This window comes from Podarcis filfolensis (genome assembly GCF_964270895.1).
Source record: "Podarcis filfolensis genome assembly, chromosome: 4".
NCBI classification, from domain to species: domain Eukaryota; kingdom Metazoa; phylum Chordata; class Lepidosauria; order Squamata; family Lacertidae; genus Podarcis; species Podarcis filfolensis.
This window is the reverse complement of record NC_139607.1, coordinates 97,404,716-97,424,222: the sequence shown is the minus strand read 5'-3', so window position 1 is coordinate 97,424,222 and position 19,507 is coordinate 97,404,716. Positions and strand designations below refer to the sequence as shown.

General features: G+C 47.0%; 1 protein-coding gene across 8 annotated transcripts in view; it reads right to left on the bottom strand.

Moving 5' to 3' along the window:
* The window catches only part of RELT (RELT TNF receptor), an 86,920-nt gene that overhangs the window by 20,378 nt on the left and 47,035 nt on the right, over positions 1–19,507 (bottom strand). For all 8 annotated transcript variants that reach the window (XM_083609973.1, XM_083609976.1, XM_083609974.1 and 5 more), the window contains 4 exons: positions 18,303–18,410; positions 15,401–15,579; positions 10,270–10,355; positions 5,345–5,602 (listed from right to left, as the gene is read on the bottom strand). In XM_083609973.1, coding sequence (XP_083466099.1) covers positions 5,345–5,602; positions 10,270–10,355; positions 15,401–15,579; positions 18,303–18,410 — 631 coding nt within the window. The remainder of the gene's footprint in view (positions 1–5,344; positions 5,603–10,269; positions 10,356–15,400; positions 15,580–18,302; positions 18,411–19,507) is intronic.

Here is a 19,507-nt window from a genome sequence, read left to right as displayed (position 1 = left end):
GATGTAAATTAAGCCAAGACGGAGAGAGAGAAAAACTGGAGGAACCCCTTTTCTGTGGTGGCGCTTCTGCTCTGGAATGCCCCAGACTGACGTTAACCAGACTCCTTTTTGCGTCTCCTACACCAGAAACCGAAGGCATTTTTATGTTCACAGAGTGCCTAACACCCCTGGTTTTATTGCTGGCAGTTTCAAAGTGTAATATCTCTTGTCCTTTCTGCTAGGAGGCATATCTTCTTAAAAAAGAAACGGTGGCTGCATATTATAATGCATTCTCGGTTAGAGACTGCAGAAACTGCTTTCTTAATTGTACTTACACTGTTCTCGATTATATGACTCGGCTTTATTATTAGATGCTATGCCGCTTTGAGTACTTTTAATAGAAGGGCCGGGTGAAAATAAATGATCAAAACGGTTTATTAAAATGACTCACACGGCAGGATTTAAATCTCAGGACACAGTCAAATTCACAATAGGCACATTCCTGTTGTTTTGTTGCGGTGGGTTACACGTTTTCAGGTTACGGACGCGCCAAAACCTGGATGTACCAGAATGGGTTACTTCCGGCACCCGCACATGCGCATAAGTGCTAAATCGCTTTTTGCACATGCGCAGAAGCGCCGAATCACGTCATGTGCGTGCGCAGAGGTGGCACTGTGGGTTGCGGATGTGCCCCCTGCACGGATCACGTTCACAACCCGAGGTTCCGCTGTATTTTAAATGAAAATCGCCAAAATCTACACTGCAAACATGGGCTGCCATATGTCCGGCAACCATACAATATATGCCCTCTCAATTGCTTCTGTCAGAGAAATTGGCACCAATACAGGTGCCACATACCTGCCCCACATTTGTAGGAACTTGATCTTTTAGTGTGGCAGCACCTACAACTCTGGAACTCCCTGCCTATTGATCTCAGGCGCCTTCGCTGTACTATTTTTGACAGCTGCTGAAAACATTCTTGTTTAGAAAAGTCTACCCAGATGTTTAGAAAGTTTATGCGAGTTTTAATCTGTCATTTTAACTTTTCGAAAATACTGTCGTTTTCTTCTTCTTGATAACTTTATTGTTTTGTCTTTCTTCTCCTCCTCCTCCTCCTCCTTCTTCTTCTGTAAATTGCCTTGTGGTTAGTTGTTTCTTTTTACCATAAACAGAAATAATAAAACCCTAGCTCCAATGTGTATTTGCTATGAAACAAAGAAACACCCTCATTGCAGCTATGTCTCACCCTGAGTAACGCTACCTGGCTTAACAAAAGCTTTGCCCCAATATTGTGAGCAAAGGTTTCGTGATTTGAATTTAATAGCCTGCTTGTTGCTGGTGATAAAAGAGGGAGGGGGACAATTTCTGGAGATGCCTTGGTGGAGTTCAGGAACCCAGCAACTCCTTAGGACCTTCCTGAGCCAACAATGACCTCATAGTGGGGGTTAGACTTATGCGCAGGGTTCCCGGTCTCACAGCTGCAGCCTTGCCGGTGAAATCTGGGCTTCCCCCTTGGCCAAATCCTCGTCCTCTGACATTCTCTTCCTCCCCTGAGGCAGCAATGCTGGCCAAGTTATCACTTGGCCAGTGCCAGATTTATGTATAAGCAAAAGAAGCTCTCTTGCCCCCCCCCCAAATTAAGGGGAAACTGGATGTAAATTTCCAAAATATAAGATAAAAAACAAATAAAACCTACATACAGAAACAGAGTTTTGTGTTGTGTAGGCTCCTATGATGTACTGTTTTGCTCTATAAGACTCACTTTTTCCCTCCTGAAAAGTAAGGGGAAATGTGTGTGCATCTTATGGAGCGAATGCAGGCTGTGCAGCTATCCCAGAAGCCAGAACAGCAAGAGGGATTTCTGCTTTTACTGCGCAGCAATCCCTCTTGCTGTTCTGGCTTCTGAGATTCAGAATATTTTTTTTCTTGTTTTCCTCCTCCAAAAACTAGGTGCGTCTTGTGGTCTGGTGCGTCTTATAGAGCGAAAAATACAATAAGTCATGGGCCCTGCCTGCTAGCCTGCTCCCTAAAATATCACTGGTTTGCTCATTTCTATATACAGTGGTACCTCGGTTTACAAACAGTCCTGTTTACGAACCGTTCGGTTTACGAACTCCGCAAAACCGGAAGTAGTGTTCCGATTTGTGAACTTTACCTCGGTCTACGAACGGAAGACGGTGACAGCAGTCACGAAATTAAAAGACGCCTGCTGCTTGGGAGAAAAGCGATGACAAACTTAGACAGCGTCTTAAAAAGCAGAAACATCACCTTGCCAACAAAGGTCCGTCTAGTTAAAGCTCTGGTTTTCCCAGTAGTGATGTATGGAAGTGAGAGCTGGACCATAAAGAAGTCTGATCGCCAAAGAATGGATGCTTTTGAATTGTGGTGCTGGAGGAGACTCTTGAGAGTCCCATGGACTGCAAGAAGATCAAACCTCTCCATTCTGAAGGAAATCAGCCCTGAGTGCTCACTGGAAGGACAGATCGTGAAGCTGAGGCTCCAAGACTTTGGCCACCTCATGAGAAGAGAAGACTCCCTGGAAAAGACCCTGATGTTGGGAAAGATGGAGGGCACAAGGAGAAGGGGACGACAGAGGACGAGATGGTGGGACAGTGTCCTCCAAGCTACCAGCATGAGTTTGAACAAACTGTGGGAGGCAGTGGAAGACAGGAGTGCCTGGTATGCTCTGGTCCAGGGGGTCACAAAGAGTCGGACACAACTAAACAACAACAACAATAACAAACGGAAGCCGAACAGTGGAAGGGCATTGGTGGTGGGAGGCCTCATTAGGGAAAGAATGGATTTGGTTTAAGAATGGACTTCACGAACGGATTAAGTTCGTAAACCGAGGTACCACTGTATAGGGTGCCTACATTCTGCATGGACTGGCTGCATGGCAACATATGCAAGTGGCTTGAGATACCTATTAGGTCCGCAAGTTACCATATAGCATATATTCCACACAAAAAACAGCGACAATTTGTTGTTGGCAAAGGACAGCTGGACATATAAAGGGCCCCATTACCTTCAGTAGCTGAGGGCCTCATCAAACCTAATTTCTGCCCTATCTTGGCAGCCCTTCTTCGGCTGAGCCTTTCTAACCTGCCCATAGGCAGAGTAGAACAAGCACAGCAGGACCGACCAACACACAACAAAGAGCGCAAAGGAGATGATGACTGTTTGTACAGATGACAGCTTTAAAGAAGCAAATGGACACTCCCCGATACAACCAACGCCTTCAGAATAGGCACGTGCTTTGAAGAGACGATGCACCACAAAAGCTCTGCCGCTGGCAGACTTTGCAGCAAAGGGTGGAGCTGATTTTAAGCAATGTCTAGGAAGAAGGTTGCAGGATCTGCACCCAAGATGAGAATGCAGCCTGTCCTTCTTACTACATCAGAAGGAAATGGATACAGCCCTCTTGCATTGAGCCAGCTCATCTAGTCCCAGTGTATAATCTACTCAAGCAATGGCCCTCCGAGGTCTCAGCAAAAGAGTTCCTGAGACGTGCGCCTCGCTTTCTTGTTTTACTACACAGGAAGTTGGTGCTCTATTGTGGATCTATTCTGCAACAGTTCATTGGTGCAATAACAGGTAAAGGTGAAGGACCCCTGGGGGACGTGGGTGGCGCTGTGGTCTAAACCACTGAGCCTAGGGCTTGCCGATCGGAAGGTCGGCAGTTCGAATCCCCGCGAGGGGGTGAGCTCCCGTTGCTCAGTCCCTGCTCCTGCCAACCTAGCAGTTCGAAAGTACAAAGTGCAAGTAGATAAATAGTTACCACTCTGGCGGGAAGGTAAACGGCGTTTCTGTGCGCTGCTCTGGTTCACAAGAAGCGGCTTAGTCATGTTGGCCACATGACCTGGAAGCTGTCTGCGGACAAATGCCGGCTCCCTCGGCCTATAGAGTGAGATGAGCGCCGCAACCCCAAAGTCGTCCGCGACTGGACCTAACAGTAAGGGGTACCTTTACCTTTTTTAAAGGACCCCTGGAAAGTTAAGTCCAGTCCAAGGGGACTATGGGGTTGCGGCGCTCATCTCGCTTTCAGGCTGAGGGAGCCGGCGTTTGTCCACAGACAGCTTTCCGGGTCATGTGGCCAGCAGGACTAAACCGCTTCTGAGACAACAGGACACCGTGATGGAAACCAGAGTGCAAGGAAACACTGTTTACCTTCCCGCCACAATGGTACCTATTTATCTACTTGCACATGTGTGCTTTTGAATTGCTAGGTTGGCAGGGGCTGGGACAGAGCAACAGGAGCTCACCCCATGGTGGGGATTCGAACCGCCGACCTTCCGATCGGCAAGTCCAAGAGGCTCAGGGGTTTAGACCACAGCGCCACCTGTGTGCGTTAATAACTGCATTGGTGGTGGGATTATACTGGAACATCCACACATAATTTGACATTATTTGTTGTTCTGCAATGCTTCCTGGATGACTACGAGGTAATATGATAGCAATGCCTCAAGGCATGATGGGGAAGATAGACATAACATTTGGCAAGGTCCAAAAGGAACAATATGGTTTTAAACACCACACACAGGAAGAAGAAAGGAGAACTTCACCTGTGGATCGTAAGTTCTTAAATGTGTCAACACAAATTGAAGTTAGAACACTAGCTGTTGTATAAGGGATTATTATTAAGATTGGATTGTATCTGGACTGAATAACAGTTTGGAAGCAGAATTAAAGGGAATTATTATACCTTGAATAATAACCAGGCAGAGGGCCTTATTGGTGGTGGCGCCGGCCCTGTGGAACGCCCTACCATCAGATGTCAAGGAAATAAACAACTATCTGACTTTTAGAAAACATCTGAAGGCAGCCCTGTTTAGGGAAGTTTTTAATGTTTGATGTTTTATTGTGTTTTTTATATTCTGTTGGGAGCCGCCCAGAGTGGCTGGAGAAACCTGGCCGGATGGGCGGGGTACAAATAATAAACAAACAAACAAACAAAAATAAATTACTCTATTGCCTTAATAGCTCCCTGAAAAGTGAAGAAGAAGAAGAAGAGTTTGGATTTGATATCCCGCCTTTCCCTTTAAGGAGTCTCAAAGCGGCTAACATTCTCCTTTCCCTTCCTCCCCCACAACAAACACTCTGTGAGGTGAGTGGGGCTGAGAGACCTCAAAGAAGTGTGACTGGCCCAAGGTCACCCAGCAGCTACATGTGGAGGAGCGGAGACGCGAACCCGGTTCCCCAGATTACGAGACTACCGCTCTTAACCACTACACCACACTGGCTCTCCGCACAGCTTGCAAAAGTGCACTCTGCACAGCTTGCAAAATGCGACAATCTGAAATACAGGGAGCGCCAATGGATATGCCCTGAAGAGCTCACGTCCCGCCCTGGCCCTGCCCTGGCTCACCGTTCCTCTCGGATTTGGCCCCCTCCTCGTCCGTGTCCTTGTGGGCGGTGCAGTGATAGCCTTTCTTCATCAACAGGTTGCAGAAGAGGATCCCTAGCAGGCCCATCACACAGAAGACCGGGACAATGGCCAAGACGGCGTACTGGGTGGCGCTCTCCTCTGGCTTCCCCTCTCGGGTGCCATTAGCAGCCATCTTGTTGTCCCGCCTCTGCAGAGCTTCGGCGTTGCGTGCCAGGCGGGTCAGCCACTTCCTGGATCCTGAGAGGGTAAGGAATTGGGAGACGTTGGTGGCATCACGAGATCAACCAGAACGTACCACCAGCCGTGGGGTGACCCCCTCCCTGTCCTTGGCTCCAGCTCCAACAACTGATGGGCTCCCTGCCTTCTGCCATCCCAATCCCAATAGAACCCAGGCACGGTGGCCTTAATGGATTCGGACTCTACCATCCCAGCTCCCTACAACAATTCCCAGAGAAGAATGGCAGGTTCAGTTGATGGATTATGCTGAAATGGCAAAAATGACCGGAAAAATCAGAAGTCAGGAAGATCAAAGTTTTAATAAGGAATGGGGAAGAAAATTTATAATTCATCTTACAAACCATTGAAAACAGTTAACATCGTTAGTAGGATTGAAATAACACTTGTAGTTCAATGGTGAATTTTGGATATAATGGTGAAGTAAAAGGTTTGGATAATCACAAAAGATGCAAGAACGACGGGACTCACAAAGGGGAGGGGGGAAGTCCAGGAGACTCTTCAGAATTGTATTTTTATGTTGTATGTTGGATATGTGTTTTAAAAACTTTAATTTAATTTTATGAGGGGGGGGGGGGAAACCAACAATTCCCAGATCCTCCCTTTTCCTTGATGCTCACTTACAGTACACTTTGAAAGCACAGCTGACCTTAATGGGTCGCCTCTCTTTAAGCCGAGACGCTCAAAGGCTTTATTATTATTTACTTTATTTTATTATTTATCAAACTTATATGCTGCCCTTCATCTGAAGGTCACAGGGCAACATAAAAACAACCAAGCCCATTCCATTGTGTCAAATGCCTTTTCAGCATCTGGAAGCAAAGCAGTGGTGTTAACGGCGCAGGGTGTGCAATCAAATTAAAACACCCTTTGACATCACATCCTGGTTGTTCTTACTTAAAACAAAATCCACATTTCACCTGGAGATCATTTCTGGGTGTTCATTAGAATGCATGCTTGTGGCAGAATTTTACAACCTGCCTTTCCCACAGAGGCATGCCCGACGGATGACTCAACCACGAGTTTTTCAACATTTGGGTATCAACAATTATTGCCACGATCTGCCCTGCAGAAATTCCTGTTGCAACCTACGTCTGACTAGCCGTGATGCTTTCGCACCTCGTGTTGTAAGGAACCGCAATGCGCCCCCTCAGACCCGTTCTGGTACTTGACAGCCAGGCTACACAGAGGTGGAAGCAGGAATCCCTGGGCTTGGAATTTCCTGCCTTTCTACACCAACTTGTTGAGAGTAGTAGTAGTAGTAGCAGTAGTAGTAAAGGTAAAGGTACCCCTGCCCGTACGGGCCAGTCTGCGCTGTCCGCAGACACTTCCGGGTCACGTAGCCAGCGTGACAAGCTGCATCTGGCGAGCCAGCGCAGCACACGGAACGCCATTTATCTTCCCGCTGGTAAGCGGTCCCTATTTATCTACTTGCACCTGGGGGTGCTTTCGAACCGCTAGGTTGGCAGGCGCTGGAACCGAACGACGGGAGCGCACCCCGCCGCGGGGATTCGAACCGCCGACCATGCGATCGGCAAGTCCTAGGCGCTGAGGTTTTACCCACAGCGCCACCCGCGTCCCCTAGTATTAGTAGTAGTAGTAATAATAATAATAATAATAATAATAATAATAATAATTTATTATTTATACCCCACCCATCTGGCTGGGTTTCCCCAGCCACTCTGGGCGGCTTCCAACAAAACACTAAAATACAATAACCTATTAAACATTAAAAGCTTCCCTAAACAGGGCTGCCTTCAGATGTCTTCTAAAAGTTTGGTAGTTATTTTTCTCTTTGACATCTGGTGGGAGGGCGTTCCACAGGGCGGGCGCCACTACCGAGAAGGCCCTCTGCCTGGTTCCCTGTAACTTGGCTTCTCACAGCGAGGGAACCGCCAGAAGGCCCTCAGAGCTGGACCTCAGTGTCTGGGCAGAACTATGGAGGTGGAGACTCTCCTTCAGGTCTACTGGACCGAGGCCGTTTAGGGCTTTCAAGGTCAGCACCAACACTTTGAATTGTGCTCGGAAACATACTGGGAGCCAATGTAGGTCTTTCAGGACCAGTGTTATGTGGTCTCGGCGGCCGCTCCCAGTCACCAGTCTAGCTGCCGCATTCTGGATTAGTTGTAGTTTCTGGGTCACCCTCAAAGGTAGCCCCACATAGAGCGCATTGCAGTAGTCCAAGTGGGAGATAACTAGAGCATGCACCACTCTGGCGAGACAGTCTGCGGGCAGGGAGGGTCTCATCCTGCGCACCAGATGGAGCTTATGGCGCTTCCATGGACAGCTGTGAGTCCAAAATGACTCCCAGGCTGCGCACCTGGTCCTTCAGGGGCAAAGTTACCCCATTCAGGACCAGGGAGTCCTCCACACCCGCCCGCCTCCTGTCCCCCAAAACACTACTTCTGTCTCGTCAGGATTCAGCCTCAATCTGTTAACCGCCATGCATCCTCCAACAGCCTCCAGGCACTCGCACAGGACCTTCACCGCCTTCACTGGTTCCGATTTGAAAGAGATACAGGTTTCAAAAAAATCTCTCAGACCCACCCAGGAAATCCCAAGGTTTGCACATGCACTGAGACACACTGAGGTGTACCAAAGGGCACACCTGACAAGAAGCCAAAGAGAATTAGCATGATTCACTATAATAAACTTTTCTTCATCTGACACAAGAGAGAATATCAGGTTGTAATTAATCCTTCACAAGCCATCAAGTTCCACTCAGTGCCCTGTTATATACACCCTGTTGTCTGTTTTTAGGACCCGCCCTGTTTTCGTGATTCTAATTTGTTTTAAACGGTTTTCGATGATGTATTTTGAACTGTGGTACCCCACCCTGGGATCTGAGGATGGAGGGCAGGTAATGATAATATAATCAGAGAGAAATAGACAAAAACCAGAAATTAGCAACTCATCCAGGGACTCTTGGGTTTTTATTTGTAAATAAATATATTTGCCCCGGTAACATTAACATGTCACTTTAAAGCAAGTCATGACATGGTATCACTGCCTGGAATATTCCACTGCCTGGATGTGAGGGCGATCTGGCTGCGACATCTGTCACCCCATTGATCGCCAGGGTTGATTCGGCTGATCTGGCTGGCTAGGCGGGTGTCCCCTTCCTCCCTCACCGCTCCATGTGCGTCCCTCCCGAAGCTGCGCGCTCGGTGGAAGAGGACGACCATCCCAGATAGAAGGAGTGTACCGTTCTTCGGTCAAGGGTATACGATAGCTGCGCTCCCCTGCTAGAACCTCCCCCACTGCCACTCACATGGGTAAGGGAAGCATCTGGGGCAATGACATCTCATCCCACATTTCAACGCAACACAACTTTCCCAGAAAGAGAATAAGAAAGGAGCAGCAGTCAACTCGCATTTCTTGCCTCTCCCTATGAAGTTCCAGACTCTGAGGTTCTTTCAACTGCTGTAATATTTATTAGTACACTTGTACTCTGCCCTTTAGGGGACGCGGGTGGCGCTGTGGGTTAAACCACAGAGCCTAGGACTTGCCGATCAGAAGGTCGGCGGTTCAAATCCCCGTGATGGGGTGAGCTCCCGTTGCTCGGTTCCTGCTCCTGCCAACCTAGCAGCTCGAAAGCACATCAAAGTGCAAGTAGATAAATAGGTACCGCTCCGGCGGGAAGGTAAACGGCATTTCCGTGCACTGCTCTGGTTCGCCAGAAGTGGCTTAGTCATGCTGGCCACATGATCCGGAAGCTGTACGCCGGCTCCTTCGGCCTACAGAGCGAGATGAGCGAGCAACCCCAGAGTCGGTCGCAACTGGACCTAATGGTCAGGGGTCTCTTTACCTTTACTTTGCCCTTTAAATTTCATTTATTGCTTTGGAGATTTTGTAAACAGAGCTGCCACCGTGGTATACAAGATAAAATGCAAAAGATTACAAATTCAATGAATGAAAAGCGGTGGAACTATTTCTACAATTTTATCCCATTGCATAAAATCATAGAACCGTCAAGTTGGAAAATACCCCAAGGGTCATCTAGATGTCAAAGAGAACAACTACCAGACTTTTAGAAGACACCTGAAGGCAGCCCTGTTTAGCGAAGCTTTTAATGTTTGATGCATTACTGTATTATTTTAATATTTTGTTGGAAGCAGCCCAGAGTGGCTGGGGAAGCCCAGCCAGATGGGTGGGGTATAAATAAATCATCATCATCATCATCATCATCATCATCATGTCCAACCCCCTGCAATGAAGGAATCTCAACTTGCAATCCCCCATCCAACAACTGGCTCACACTTCAGGAAAGCCTTTTTAAACAAAAACGTCTTCCGGAGGTAGCTAAATATCACAATGCGAGGCGCTTGTCTTATTCCAGCTGGCAAATGATTCCAGAGGGCTGGAGCTACAACACTAAAAGCCTCTTTTCTAGGACAAGCTAAGCGCACCTCTGGGAAACCTGGTACTCTCAGCAGTGCCACACCTGAGGAGCACAGTTGCTGAGGAGAGCATCTTTTATGTCACTTGGTTCCAAGTCGTCCATCAAAGAACTGAAGATAACCCAGGTGATCTCCCACCCAGGCCCTGAGCTGCTTCACTTTGGCAAGACAACCTAACCTGCAGACCACGCCCAGCCAGCTCTTTCCCTCTCCAGCTTGAATGGAAATAAAACGTTCCCTTTTTGCACCTCCACCATCTTTTGCTCTCACCTGAGCATCCTGGGAGGCCTTTGGGGGCAAGCAAACAAGGCAGGCAGGTGGCGTTTGGGTCTGTCTCACCTTCAGGGCTATAATATCTGTGGATGGAAAGAAGAGAGATGATCAGGTTAAAGGCTGGTATCTTATAGATGCCCCAAAGACACCGGTGCATATCCCACCAGGACAAAGATCCCCAACAGGTCCCCTCCAGACTTTGAAATTTCACAGCTGGATGTACATTTCCAAAATATAAGATAAAAAACAAAGATAAAACCTACATACAGCAACAGTGTTTTGTGTTGTGTAGGCTCCTATGATAGAAGTCATGGGCCCCGCCTGCTAGCCTGCTCCCTAAAACATCACTGGTTTGCTTATTTCTTATGTGCAAATGGCTTTAGATACCTATTAGATCCATAAGGCAGCCCTGTTTAGGGAAGCTTTTAATGTTTAATAGGTTATTGTATTTTAATATTCTGTTGGAAGCCGCCCAGAGTGGCTGGGGAAACTCAGCCAGATGGGTGGGGTATACCGTATTTTTCGCCCTATAGGATGCACCGTCCCATAAGGCGCACCTAGTTTTTTTGGGGGAAATAAAGGGGAAAAAATTATTTCCCCCCCAGGCGCGGGGCTGGGGCGGGGGAGGCCCGAGCTTCCCCTGACCCCAGCCCCCAAACAGGCAGCTCTCTGCAAGCCGTGGGAGCCCAGCGCTGGCTCCCGCTGCTTGCTGAGAGGTCCGCGAAGCCTGGACGCGCTGATCTCAGCGCGCGCAGGCTTCGGCATGCTGGCAACTCTCCGCAAGCAGCGGGAGCGCTCCCGCTGCTTGCGGAGAGGTCCGCGAAGCCTGGAGAGTGAGAGAGGCTGGTGCCCACCGACCCCTCTCGCTCTCCAGGCTTCAGCGAAAGCCTGCATTCGCCCCATAGGACGCACACACATTTCCCCTTCATTTTTGGAGGGGAAAAAGTGCGTCCTATAGGGCGAAAAATACGGTAAATAATAAATTATTATTATTATTATTATTAATTACCATACAGCATATGTTCAACAACAAGAACAAAAACCAGTGACCATTTGTTGTTGACAAAGGACAGCTGGACATATAAAGTGCCCTTTACCTTCAGTAGCTGAGGGCCTCATCAAACCTAAATCTGGCCCTGGTTGCCATTATCCTCACTTTGTCTTCTGCTGCTGCACTTATAAGTCACAGCAACACAAAAGCATCCCATAAGTCCCATCCGATAACTGCTAAAAGAGGTGCAAAGTCTTCGCAGGACTCCCGTGTGGCTAAAAGAGGTGCAAAATCTTATGCTGCAACCGGGGGGGGGGGGGGACAGAGTGAAAAATCCCACCGAAAATGCTAGAGGATAAGGACAAAGGCAAGGGTGGCGGGAATCTCCTTTTCCACTCTCTGCAAAATCGACGCGGGAAATTTGGATTAATCAGCAGCCCAGAGTGAGCAAAAAACGTGACTAAGGGGTCATCTAGTTTCTCCCTCCTCCCTCTAGCCTTAAGCAAAGCAGGTTGAGTTCAGCCAAGAACTGGCGATGAATCACTCGTTCCTGCCCCATCACTTCCTCCTCACTGGTTTCCCGTCAAGATGTTGGGATTCCAGCTCTTCCTGGTACGCAGTTTTGCAGACTGCGGCATTTCGGAACTGTTGCATTGCTGCCTCTCCACAAGGACTCCCTTCGCGGGCGATCGTAAACTTTCAGGTGTCCCCAACCCTGATAGCATTTCCGGCTAGGGATGGGAGAATCTCAATACTGGTCTCTCCTTTTCTCAGTTCTACTCATTCAGCTTGCTTTCTCCCCCTGCTCCTGTTCTCACTATTGCAAAATTGGCCCAGAATACACATTTTTGCAAGCACGTCTCATTCACTCTCTCTCTCTGTGGTTTTTTTGGACGCCGTTTTCACTAAGAGACGCAGTCCACGCACACTGCACCCTAGAACATGCATTTCCATTCACATTACTTGGCTGGAAAAACGCACTGGAAAATTAGGAGAAAGTGCAAATTTCAAGGGACGTTTCGATGCAGGCAAAGTCTGAAGAGGTGTGAATTTAGCAAGTACAGTGGTACCTCGGGTTACATACGCTTCAGGTTACAGACGCTTCAGGTTACAGACTCCGCTAACCCAGAAATAGTACCTCGGGTTGAGAACTTTGCTTCAGGATGAGAACAGAAATTGCGCGGCAGCGGGAAGCCCCATTAGCTAAAGTGGTGCTTCAGGTTAAGAACAGTTTCAGGTTAAGAACGGACCTCCAGAACGAATTAAGTTCTTAACCTGAGGTACCACTGTATGCCTTTTAAAAGTGAAGTGGATTTCTGTCCTGTCCCAACTTCCAGCCCAGGCACTGGGAACCAGAGCCACAAAATTATGCACACCTGTGCTTGCTAACGTTCTCTGATACTGAACACACCAAGTACTGTCCAAGAGGGATGCAGTCCCTCTTTCAAAACCAGTAAGAATAATTGCTCTTAAAATGGGGCTATACAGTGGGGGGGGGCAGAAGCCCAGTTTGCAACCCTTCTAAAAATATTATTCCCTCTCTGATTCTTGCTTGAAATGCCCCAAGCCATCCCAGGGACTGATGAGTCCCTGCCTATTTGAACTTCAGCACTGCTGTGGTATCAATTGCATTGAGACCTCCTTTTGCACTCACACCCCTCTCTGCCTGCATTCCTGTGATCCTTATCGGCATCACCTGACCTCCCCCAGGAATGTTGCGCATTGAGGCTGGACTGAATAGCAGGCCACTAAGCCCTGGGGTATCGGAGGGTTCTCTACCCACCAGCCCGGCCTGCTGTACAATCTGGATCGCCGATTTTTCGACCTGGGCTCTTTGGAAACTTATTAGAGGTTTAAGAATATAAGAACATGAGACAAGCTGGGAATGGTTGGCTCCCGGGTGAATTAGGAAGTTTAAGATCCTCATAGCTTTTGGAGCATATGTGCTCCATATGGAGCATATGGAGTTTCCACTGAAATGAGGCTGCGCTTTAATGTTTTAATGTTGTATTTTAATGTTGTTTTTTAAGCTGTATTTCAATCAATTGTTTTTATATTTGGTGTTAGCTGCCCTGAGCTAATAATAATAATAATAAATGTTATTTATAATAAATACCCAAAACACCCCACCCATCTGGCTGAGTTTCCCCAGCAACTCTGGCAGCTCCCGACAGAATATTAAAAACACGATAAAACATCAAACATTAAATACTTCCCTAAACAGGGCTGCTTTCAGATGTCTTCTAAAAGTCAGATAGTTGTTTGTTTTCTCAACATCTGGAGGGAGTGTGTTCCACAGGGCGGGCGCCACCACCGAGAAGGCCCTCTGCCTGGTTCCCTGTAACCTCACTTTTCGCAGGGAGGGAACCGCCAGAAGGCCCTCGGAGCTGGACTTCAGTGTCTGGGGTGAATGATGGGGGTGGAGACACTCCTTTGGGTATACTGGGCCGAGGCCATTTAGGGCTTTAAAGATTGGCACCAACACTTTGAATTGAGCTCGGAAACGAATATGGACATTTGCACAGAATGAATATGAATATGAATGTGGACATAGAAAACACAGGCAGGAGTTAAGTCACGCTAGAAGTACAGTGGTACCTCTGGTTGCGAACGGAATCCGTTCCGGAGCCCCGTTTGCAACATGAGCAGAACGCAACCCGCGTCTGCGTGTGCGTGGGTCGCAATCCACTGCTTCTGCGCATGATGTCATTTTGAGCATCAGCGCATGCGTGAGTGGCGAAACCCGGAAGTAACCCATTCCATTACTTCTGGGTCGCTGTGGGACGTATCCTGAAAGAACGTAACCTGAACTGAACATAACAAGAGGTATGACTGTATGGGTTGAAAACAGGCTTAGCAGAACCATCAAGAGCCAAATGAAAAGAGATCCAGGGGCTGCGTCAATCAGCTGTTGCTAAAAACGTAAGAAGAGATTGCTGGATCCGGCCAACGGCCCATCTAACCCCGCAATCCTGTTCTTACGGTGGCCAAACAGAGACCTGTGGAAGCAGGTCGTGAGCGCAAGAGCAACTGTCCTTTCCTGCGGCTTCCAGCAATTCAAGCATTGCTGCCTCCAGCTGTGAAGGCAAAAAGCACCGGCTTCCTGGCTGGTAGCCATCAAGAGCAGTCTCCTCTGTGAGTTTGTCTAATCCTCTTTTTAAAGCCATCAAGGCTGGCAGCCATCCCTGCCTCGCATGAGAGCAGGTTTCACAGTTTAACAAAACGCTTAAACAAGCTGTGTGGTCGTCACGGCCTCTTGTGGTTTCTCGACAAGGCGACTGACGGTCATAATTTTCAGGGAAGATTGCTTCAACGCCCGGTTGCCAGCTTTCCTCCACAATGCAGAGCCACATGGAAAAACGCATGCATGCTCAACTCAACAATTGCCCTGCAATGCTCTCCCCTCCTCTTGCCCCAAATCCTTAGCAACACACAGTGGTTCCTTGCAGGATACGTGCGTGTTTGGGGTGAGCCAATGTTTAAATCCTGAGGATCCATGGGCTTTTACCTCCCCCCTCCCAGACAGCCTCCTTTATCTCTAGCCTCCCTTATCTCTCTCCCGATCCCACCGATCAGCTGCTTCCTTTCAACACTCCCTTCCCTCTTGTTTGCCTTAGTGTCTTTTCCTTAGCTGGAGCAGTTTTCTGCTCCTCCTTTTCTTCTAACTTCTCTCCTCATTGCTTTAGTCTACCTGTCTCCTCTCCTTGCAGGTTCCTTTATCGCTAGCCTTCCTTATCTCGCTTCCAATCGCTTGCGATCAGCGGCTTCCTTTCAACACCCCCTTCCCTCTTTCAAAAAACAAACAAACCATGATCTGCTTTTTGCCCCTGGGCAGTTCGGCTCCAGGGACCACGCATTCGCTCCGTAAGACACGCAGACATTTCCCCTTACTTTTCAGGAAGAAAAAAGTGCGTCTTATGGAGCGAAAAATACAGTAAGTTCAAATCCAAATCCTGCCACCATTTCACATTTGTGCAAAACTTTATATTCCAACACGCAAGTGTGTTGCCAACTGATTCTCGTACAATGTTCGGTGTTCGCCGGAGAGGTGCTCCGCTGCCCGCAGTGCGGAAGGGTTTGGTGCAGGTGTGTCTGCCCTGCAAGAGAACAGATGGTAAAAGCAGTAAGCAGTGTTACCCGGGCATGCAGTCCCCGCACAAGGTGTCCGCCGCGGCTGTTCCAGGGCTGGCATGGACCCTCCTCTTGGCTTCACAGTGGGTATGCAGGGAGCAGAATTCCAGCCCGTAGCTGGGAGAGAAGGTTCCCGCAGAGCAAGCCTTGCAAATCATCCCCAGTCCTTTCCCATAGCCACATGTCTAGGGTGGGAAATCAAACAAAAAGCAGAGTTAAGATGCCACAAGCTCAACCAGGCAAGGGATGCCTCACTTCCCTTCCAGCTGCTGGACTGACGTCCGCCGCCGGGATGTGGCGGAATCTTCACGAAAATCCCAACACTCGTGAGGCGGGTGAGAGGGTTCCCTATTAAAAGGCTGGATTCTGGGCTTGAACGCTGCAAATATAATAATAATAATAATAATAATAATAATAATAATAATAATAATAATAATAAAGTTGTGCTCCCTTTACAAATTTGGTCTGGAAAAGTAAGGTGAGATATATACTAAATTTGGGGACGGGGCTAGATAGGTTGGTTAGTTTCTGATCCATTCTGATATAATAATAATAATAATAATAATAATAATAATAATAATAATAATAATAAAATTTATTTATACCCTGCCCTCCCCGGCCAGAGCCGGGCTCAGGGCAGCTAACACCAATAAAATCACAGTAAAAACATAAGGGTGGAAGGAACAATTTGAAATACAGGTTAAAATACAATTTAAAATGCAGCCTCATTTTAATAGTAGCCCATAGATCAAAACCATAAGTGGGGGGAAACATAAGGGTCAGACTGAGTCCAAACCAAAGGCCAGGCGGAACAGCTCTGTCTTGCAGGCCCTGCAGAAAGATGTCAAGTCCCGCAGGGCCCTGGTCTCTTGTGATAGAGTGTTCCACCAAGTCGGGGCCAGTGCTGAAAAGGCCCTGGCCCTAGTTGAGACCAATCTAACCACCTTGTGACCTGGGACCTCCAAATTGTTGTCATTTGTGGACCTTAAGGTCCTCCGCGGGGCATACCAGGAGAGGTGGTCCCGTAGGTACGTGGGTCCTAGGCCGCATAGGGCTTTAAAGGTTAAGATGCCACAAGCTCAACTAGGCAGGGGGTGCAGTTCCTTATACCTCACTTCCCTTCCAGCTGTTGGACTGACGTCCGCCGCTGGGATGTGGTGGAATCTTCACGAAAATCCAAACACTCGCAAGACGGGCGAGAGGGTTTCCTATTAAAAGGCTGGATTCTGGGCTTGAATGTTGCAAATAGTGAACGAAATGCGCAATATTCCTCCCTGCTGAAGTTGGATGTGCTCTTTTTTTTTGCTACCGGCCTTCGTAGTGGGAAATGGGATTTGAGACGGAGAAGCAGGAAACCAGATTGTGGCAAAAAAGAGAGAAGAAGCTGTTGAGCTTCAGCTCCGTATAATCTAAAGGTCTAGACTCTAAAGCAGGGTGGATAAAAATCAGTGATTTTTTAAAAATAATAATTCAAATAATTGGATTTTTAAAATTTTAATCGGATTTTTTTTTATTTAAATTAGATTTTTAAAATAAAATGCTTTTGGAGGAAAAATCTTTCTAAAGTTAGTTTTCTCTTTAAGTTACATTATAGTCCAGAGGCTATTCATCAGAAAATAAGAATTTGTTTTAAGTTTTTCATGTGTACTAAAACTCAGTCTAAGTTTTGTTTTTTAAACATGTTTAACCACATCAGTTAACAAACATGGATACATATACATATGTTATTGTTTTAGCTAAATAAATTGTTATTAAGCAAATTATTGTTTTTCTCCTAATAAAGTACAGCAGAAAAGTTGTCCAAATATAAACAGTTAACTTATTAAACCTCACAATAATTTCATAATTACCTGTCATGTATTTTTAATAGTATAACCAAATCAGTAATTTTTGATACAACTGTAAAAACTACTCTGAAAGTGTATTATTCAAAAACGAAACCATCCTCTGGTTGTAAATATTAAGATTATACCAGCAAAATTGAGTCTCTCTGTAAAAAAAATATGAATTAAATCAAGTCTTACTGACTAGTGATTTAAATCGATTTGATTTAAATCAAATCCACCCTGCTCAAAAGGGACTGCAACCATCGGGAAGAAAAATAAGCGGCAGTTAATATAGTAGGCCCTGTTTATTGAAAGGCACATTGCTCAATGGCTGTCTTGTTTACAGAACACAGCTGCCTGGAGTTAGGAGAAAACAGTGCTAACGCGACGAAGCGAACGCTTAAAAAGAACAGCCACAAAAATGTGGCCCAGCATGCTTCGCCTTTTCAGCTTTGAGGAGCTCCCGTTCTGAGAACAAAATGCATGCTGCAACATAAAAAAGAAAACTAAAAATTGCGAGTGTAAAACCTTCAGGCTGTAGCTTTGTCAGACACATCTAATTGCCTGTGGTTAGGTGAAAGCATAAATAGACAAGAATGCTAGAATACTACAGTTTCTCATTCTGCATCCAAAACCGAAAGAGGAACATTTTCTAAATTAAGCCATTTCCCTCTATGAACCTCACACTGCTTTTAAAATTTTTTTTTTAAAATGTGAATACATGTCGAGGTAGCAGCATATTTTATGAATGGAAGCTCTAAAGGGCCGCCTTCTCTTTGCATTAATAAATGTTGTTGCTGATTCCATGCTGAACTGTGCTGCCTGCAGAAATGACGCAAATAATTGCATAATTTAGGGGAAATATAATTCAGCAACCCCTTTGGTTTTGGAAACGCCAGTAAGCTTTGCCACAAGGTTCTCTCCCACCCCGCAAAAGCAGCATCAAGTATCTCCAAGAGTAGATTCAGATCCACAGGGACTAGAAACTTTGATTTTAAATGGATGGATGAAAACGAAAGCACCTGTTTAGCACTGATGCAGCTGGGCTGCATTTGGAAACATCTCAAGATAGGTTTGCTTACCCTGTCTGGCTCCTCTCCCGGAGGACACCCTTCGCAAGGGACACAGTAGCCTTTGGAACTCCAGTACTCTTGACTGCCACATGCTTGTGCCTGATGCCAGAAGAAGGCCTGAAAAAAGCAAAAGGGAGAGAATTTGGCACTCTGACGTCGCTGTTCAGATATATATATATATATATATATATATATATATATATATATATATATACACATTTTCAGCTTAACGGAATCATAGAATTGTAGCGTTGGAAGGGACCCCAAGGATCATCTAGTCCAACCCCCTCCAAAGCAGAAACTGCAAACTAAACAATCCCTGACAGGTAGCCATCCAATCTCTGTTTAAAAATCTACAATGAAGGAGAATTGACTGCCTCCCTATGCTACTACTGCTGACCGTGTTTTGTTAGCCACAAAATGAAAAATGAGTGAGGTCCCAACCAGAGAAGAGCGGCAACTTAAGCTGATGGAATATGTGCAGCTTGCAGACTTAACATATGGTTACCAGATTTTTTTCAAGGAATCCGGGGACACTTTTATTTTAAGCTGAGTAGCAGCAGGGAGTCAGTAGTGGGGATGGTGAGGCAAAAGACCCTGGGCCCACGCACACATGCATATTGCATAAAGGTGCAAAGCCCTTCTTTCGCACCCTGTGAAACATAAATGCGCAGAGTTTTTTTTTAACTGGGCAATGGTGCGCCTGAGCCTTCCCAGATCTCCTTCCCCCTTCCCCCTTCCCCCTTTGTTTTGACAGATCAGGGGAGGTTCAGGAGTTGCGGGCAAGCGGCCGTTGCCCAGGAGGGGCCAGCCTGGTAGCACAGTTGGCTCTGGCTGGCTTCAGGAGCTGCTTGCTGCTTGCTGCTGTGGCGCAGGGAAAATGGTGGGCGCCACGGCAGCGGGCAGCTCCTGAAGCCAGCCAGAGCCAACTGTGCTACCAGGCTGGCTCTGGGCTGCTGAGGCTGCCGCTGCCACGATTCCCAGGGACAGATTTGCAAATCTGGGGACTGTCTCCGGGAACCAGGGATGACTGGTAACCCTAAAAATCCGGTAACCATATGATGACTGGTAACCCTAACTTGACATATAGAATAAGAGAACAAGAAGAACATGCGTTTAGAGAAGATTGGGAAACGTTTATTGAATATATGGGGGGGAATTGTGTACACCTGAAAACATGGGCAGCATTAAGATAAATTGAACAGTTTACCGTA